The following is a 6,406-nucleotide window of genomic DNA, read 5'->3' as shown; positions in this document are numbered from 1 at the left end:
CTTGACTTCCAGAAAGCTTTTGATAAAGTTCCTCATCAAAGGCTCCTAAGTAAGCTCAAAAATCATGGGATAGAAGGACAAGTCCTTTTATGGATCAAAAACTGGCTAGTTCATAGAAAACAGAGAGTGAGTGTAGGTGGGCAATTTTCTCAGTGGAGGGTGGTAAGCAGTGGGGTACCGCAGGGATCAGTACTTGGTCCACTGCTTTTTAACTTGTTCATTAATGATTTGGAGATGGGAGTAAGCAGTGAAGTGGCTAAATTTGCGGATGATACAAAGTTGTTCAGGGTGGTGAAAACCAGTGAGGATTGTGAGGCACTCCAAGGGGATCTGTCAAGGATGGGCGAGTGGGCGTCAACATGGCAAATGGGGTTCAATGTGGCCAAGTGCAAGGTGATGCACATTGGAGCCAAAAATCCTAAATATAAATACACATTGATGGGGTCTGAACTGGCAGAGACTGAGCAAGAGAGAGATCTTGGAGTTGTAGTGGATAACTCACTGAAAATGTCGAGACAGTGTGTGACTGCAATAAAGAAGGCCAATGCTATGCTGGGGATTATTAGGAAGGGTATTGAAAACAGATCAGCCAATATAATAATGCCCCTATATAAATCAATGGTGAGACCTCATTTGGAATACTGTGTGCAGTTCTGGGCACCACACCTTAAAAAGGATATTATAGCTTTGGAAAAAGTGCAGAAAAGGGCAACTCGAATGATAAAAGGGTTGGAACACTTTCCCTATGAGGAAAGGTTAAAGCGCTTAGGGCTCTTTAGCTTGGAGAAAAGACGACTGAGGGGTGACATGATCGAGGTTTATAAGATTATGCATGGGAAAGAGCAGGTAGAGAAAGAGGTACTTTTCTCCCTTTCTCACAATACAAGAACTCGTGGGCACTCCATGAAACTGCAGAGCGGTCGGGTTAGAACGGATAAAAGGAAGTACTTCTTCACCCAAAGAGTGATTAACACATGGAATTCACTGCCACAGGAAGTGGTGGGTGCTACAAGCATGGACGGCTTCAAAAGGGAATTAGATAAGCATATGGAGCAGAGGTCCATCAGTGGCTATTAGCCACAAGGTATAGCTAGGGGCTCTGGGGCAAGTGATGCTCTGTCTTCTTGGTGCTTGGGGGGGGGTCAACAGTGGGAGGGCTTCTAATGTCCTGGCCCCACTGCTGGACCTCCTGATGGCACTGGTATTTCTGGCCACTGTGTGACACAGAGTGTTGGACTGGATGGGCCTTTGGCCTGATCCAACATTGGCGTCTCTTATGTTCTTATGTTCTTAATCTCTGCAGCAGAAAGTGAAGTGCGGGGAGGGGACACGTTTGCAAGGCCATCAGCAGAACCAGTGCAAATGTGCCCAGCAGAACCAGTGCCACTCTAGCAGTGAAAAAAACTAACAGATCTGACCTTAGTCCTGTTGGGGTTTTGCACCCTGGAGGTCCCTTCCAACTCTATGATTCTGGGAATCAGGAACTGGGATTCGGAATACCGCTGCACTCCCAAGATAAACTTTGGCTCTGCCTGCATCGTAGGCCAGGTGAAGGACTCACACGAGACACGATCTCTTGAGGGTAGAAGAATCTGTCTGCCCCAAGGCAGCAAGAGACTTTATTTTATACACACTCTGCCCCCCCCCCACCGTGAGGTGAGGCTGTACATAAAGAAACAAGGGAAAAATAGATACTTAAGCAGAATGTCTAGAAAGCTAGCATAATAATTAACAAGCTACCCCTGGCTTTAAGATGCTCGCAGTTACAGGATGTGCAAAGGTCTAGACTCTTTTAGTGTACCCGAATCACTGATCAACCCTATGTTGACAGAGTCTGGCTGTGGCGAGAACCAGGACTGGTGTGCCGTATCGCTGATCCTCATCCACAGCCAGGTTCCTCCACGCCCAGCCGTGTGCAGCACAGTGTGTGAGACCCAGTGCCTACGGACAGGGGCTTTCCGGATTCTTCATTCATGGTGGCAGCAGGACCACCTGTCTCCATGGACCAGCTGAGGGCATTAGCCCTCCTACGGGGCTCTGCTTCTCTTTATAAAAAAAAGTCAGAGGTCAAAGAAGTCGACAGCTTTTGAAGACAGCTTTTATTGAGACGAGGCCATACATCTGAGGGAAACGTAACTGGGAAACGGCCACGGCTGCCTGCATAGCAGGACCCAGGAGAGGCCATCGACACCCACGCAGGCCGAAGGGGTCCAGGCCTGGCCGAGAGCGAAACACTTGAGTCGTGTTCGCCGTCCCCCTTCTTTCCTTACCCCCTTTGGGAGCAGCACTTTGAAGCAGGGCAGCTTCGCCCTTCTGCGTCTTCCCCGTCTCCGCGGAGGCCTCTAGCCAGGCTGGAGAGAGGCGGCGCCCTGCTGTCACCCAGCCGCACGGGAACTGAGGGGGGCGCACAGGAGGCAGAGGAGCACAAAACGGGTCGGGTCATTCCGGCACGTAGAGGTTGCTGGCGGAGCTGGGGTTGTCGGCAGGCCGCGTCTCCAACACGACGGTGCTGGCGGAGGGAAGAGAAGCGCCATCGGCGGGGGTAAGCGGAAGAGCAAGGGCAGGCACAGCACCCTCTGCGGCCTGTGAAAAGGACCACGACTCAGTAGCTGGCTGAGGCTGGCCCTAAAACGAGTGGAGGCAGGGCTGGATCGCACCCACGTCTCTCTCCAGCAGACCCAGGTCTCCGCAACACTGCCTGTCCACAGTGGAACAAAGTTAGAGTCCAGTGGGGGTACCTCTAAGACCAACAAAGGTTTATCCAAGGGATGAGCTTTCGTGTGCACGCCACACTTCTTCAAATACACTGGAATGGAAGGTTAAGGTTCAAACGTATAGACGAGCTGAGCAGCAAATTAACATGTCACATGATGAAGATGTTTTAAGACAGGGGTGTCAAGCTCATTTGTTATGAGGGCCAGATCTGACGTAAATGAGACCTTGTCGGGCCAGGCCATGTGTGTCATAAAATGTAATGCCAGGTAGCAGAGATATAAACTTTATAAACACAAAGTGGGTTTTTTTTACTTAAAAGCATGCTTAAAACATCAGCACTCTTGCAATATTTTGTTTATTTAACAGTGTCTGATAACAGACACCTCTTGCTCTGAATTATTGCAATCAAAACGTCTGTGCTGTTGCAGTCTTGAGTATGCCGTTCAGGTGTGTATCTGTAAGCTGCAAACCTACGATGACGCACCAGCAGCAGAACTGGAAGAAGCAGCAGAAGACAGCCAGTTCCACTGCGGGCCTGATAGAAGCCCTCGGGGGGGCCTCATCCGGCCCCCAGGCCGCACGTTTGACACCCCTGTTTTAAGATATGCAAAAACAGAACTAAATAACAAGCCACAGTTAGAAGGTCAACAGTTGTAAAGCGATGAATGTCAAAATAAGTCTGAAACTCTCCTTTCACTTAATAGCATTTTTACTTTCTTTTTTTGAGGTGGGTGCAGTGTTACGCCAGCCAAACTTTCCGATATCCCTTGTATTACATTCATGTTAATTTGCTGCTCAGCCCTATAAGTTTGACCAGGGGTCATTTCCTGCAGGAGCGGAACTCCGGCAGTAAGGAGCCCAGGGGGCGGGCACATGCAACACACCCCACCCCCTGCTCCCAGCAGCCCTCAGTTTGGCCACAAGGAGCAAGAAGCAGCCAGGTAAGTTGCCGAGCCCCCCCCCCGCCCGCCTTCAGGGAACAGCCTGTGAAGGCAGATCTGCGTGTCCCCCCCCTTCCCAATAGCTAGCAATCCAAAACAGTCCAGTGGAGCCTGAGCGGTAGGTGTTGCCTTCTGACACACTTCCGGCGATGTCAGGGGGTGTGGCATATGCAAATGAGTTGTGCTAATGAGCTCCTGCACCTCTTTTTCTACGAAATGACCCCTGAGTTTGACCCTTACCTCCCATTCCATTGTATTTGAAAAACTGTGCCTTGCACACGGAAGCTCCTACCTTGAACAAAACTTTGTTGGCCTTAAAGGTGCCCTTGGACTCTAAATCTGTTTTGCCGGGTCTGTCCACAGTGGGGAAGTCCGACCCCAGGGAAGAGGGCAGCTCTTCCGGCAACCTTTCAGCTCCTGCGCCAGCCAGCTTTTGATAGCCCGCCTGCTGTGCCCAACAGGTGAGTCCAAAGGCTGGGAAACTGGATCATCGGGGACAGGGGCGGAGGGGAGGGGGGACAGTCCCCACACACACACAATTCAGCCCAGGATCAGTACAACACAATGCAATGGAAAGGAAAGCAGCAAGCCAAGGTAGGGGACTAAATATAGGGTGGGGGACCGTGGATGTGAGGGGGACCACACAAGGACGGGATTGGGGGGGAGGAAGGGGGGTTGTTCGTACCTGGAGGATCCCAGCAAGCGGAAGGTCCAGCGTTGGTCCTGCAACTCTTGCACTAGCTGGAAAGAGGGGTTGCGGCGTCAGGAGTGGCTACGGCAGGTGTCAGCCAGCCTCCCCCCCCCCGTCCCCAAATTGGAGGTTATGAGAACGCCATGCTGTCCTTTCCCCCAGCCCTAAAGGGAGGTGAATATGCAGGCAGACTGAGATACTCTGGAAGTGGATAGGACCAAACAGGATTTTTAGAAGGGGGAGAGGACACTATCCCCCCCCCCCCCCTGCCCCCCCAGATCCCCATTTTGGCTCCTTCCCATCATGGCAAACAGCTTAGTTCTCTCCCCAGTGACCTGGAAGCTATGGTGGGGGAGGGGCTGTGGCTCAGTGGCAGAGCCTCTGCTTGGCATGCAGAAGGTCCCTGGTTCAATCCCCAGCATCTCCAGTTAAAAAGGACCAGGCAGGAGATGATGGGAGAGACCTCAGCCTGAGACCCTGGAGAGATATGAAGTGGGGCTGTGGCTCAGTGGAAGAGCCTCTGCCTGGCATGCAGAAGGTCCCAGGTTCAATCCCTGGCATCTCCAGTTAAAAGGACCAGGCAGGAGGTGATGGGAAAGACCTCCGCCTGAGACCCTGGAGAGCCATGGAGAGGGGCTGTGGCTCAGTGGTAGAGCGTCTGCTTGGCAGGCAGAAGGCCCCAGGTTCAATCCCCGGCATCTCCAGGTACAAAGGACCAGGCAGCAGGTGATGGGAAAGACCTCCGCCTGAGACCCTGGAGAGCCATGAAGTGGGGCTGTGGCTCAGTGGGAGAGAGTCTCCCTGGCAGGCAGAAGGTCCCAAATTCAATCCCCGGCATCTCAAGTTAAAAGGACCAGGCAGGAGGGGATGGGAAAGAGAGAGAGAGAGAGAGAAGCTCTCACTTAGAGGGCTCCAGGGCCTTGGTTCAACAGGGCAGACAGGACTTCTGTGAGGTCGAGGTGTTCTAGGCTGTGCTGTGTCGTGAACCAGGACCTTAACCCTCACACACAACCCAAGGGGCCCAACAACATCATAAGGACACCAGAAGAGCCCTGCTGGATCAGACCAAGAGTCCATCTGGTCCCACATCCTGTCTCACACAGTGGCCAACCAGTTCACCTGGAGGGCCAACAACAGGGACAGAGAGGCCAAGAGCCCTGCTGGATCAGACCAATAGTCCATCTAGTCCAGCATCCTGTCTCACACAGTGGTTGACCAGTTCCTCTGGAGGGCCAGCAACATGGCAGAGAGGCCGAAGCCTTCATAAGATGAAGAAGAGCCCTGCTGGGTCAGACCAGTGAGGGCCCATCTAGTCCAGCCTCCTGTCTCACACAGTGGCCTCAACCAGTTCCTCTGGAGGGCCAACAACAGGGCAGAGAGGCCAAGGCCTTCCCCTGAGAAGGACACCAGAAGAGCCCTGCTGGGTCAGACCAGTGAGGGTCCATCCAGTCCAGCCTCCTGTCTCACACAGTGGCCTCAACCAGTTCCTCTGGAGGGCCAACAACAGGGCAGAGAGGCCAAGGCCTTCCTCTGAGAAGGACACCAGAAGAGCCCTGCTGGGTCAGACCAGGGAGGGCCCATCTAGTCCAGCATCCCGTCTCACACATGGGCCAACCAGTTCCTCCGGAGGGCCGACAACAGAACATAGAAACTAAGGCCTTCCCCTGATGTTGCCTCTGGGCTCTGGGATTCAGAGGATTTGTGTCTCCGAAGGTGGACGTTCCCCTCTGTCACCATGGCTTGTACCCACTGATCGACTCATCCTCCATAAATCTATCTAATCCCCTTTTAAAGCCATCTATTCCTGTGGCCCTCACTATATCCTCTGGCAGCGAATTCCACATCTCAGTCACTCTCTGTGTAAAGTGGTCTTTCCTTTTGCCTCTCTTGAACCTACTGCCCATTGGCTTTGCTGGATGCTCTCCAGTGGGAGAGGGAGAAAGAGTTATCTTTGTCAGCTCTCTCCTCCCCATGCATAATTTTGTAAACCTCTATATATCTCCCCCCCTCCCTTTGTCGTCTCTTTTCTAAACGGAAAATTCCCAGAGACTCATCAGCC

The 6,406-nt window shown here is 52.5% G+C and overlaps 1 protein-coding gene and 1 non-coding gene across 2 annotated transcripts in view; one reads left to right on the top strand and one right to left on the bottom strand.

The window, feature by feature from the left end:
• Positions 1 to 2,116: 2,116 nt before the first annotated feature.
• MAP4K1 (mitogen-activated protein kinase kinase kinase kinase 1) overlaps positions 2,117 to 6,406 on the bottom strand; it is a 59,229-nt gene continuing 54,939 nt past the window's right edge. The window contains exons 26-27 of the mRNA XM_015414063.1: positions 4,342 to 4,420; positions 2,117 to 2,509 (exon numbers count right to left, since the gene is read on the bottom strand). Coding sequence (XP_015269549.1) covers positions 2,440 to 2,509; positions 4,342 to 4,420 — 149 coding nt within the window. The 3' untranslated portion in view covers positions 2,117 to 2,439. The remainder of the gene's footprint in view (positions 2,510 to 4,341; positions 4,421 to 6,406) is intronic.
• Positions 4,842 to 4,913, top strand: TRNAA-GGC. Its single transcript has one exon. It is a non-coding gene; the product is annotated as a tRNA-Ala (tRNA).

Source organism: Gekko japonicus, unplaced genomic scaffold, assembly GCF_001447785.1.
Source record: "Gekko japonicus isolate JY-2015 unplaced genomic scaffold, Gekko_japonicus_V1.1 scaffold3255, whole genome shotgun sequence".
NCBI classification, from domain to species: domain Eukaryota; kingdom Metazoa; phylum Chordata; class Lepidosauria; order Squamata; family Gekkonidae; genus Gekko; species Gekko japonicus.
The sequence above is the reverse complement of the archived record's forward strand: the minus strand, read 5'-3'. Positions and strand labels throughout refer to the sequence as shown.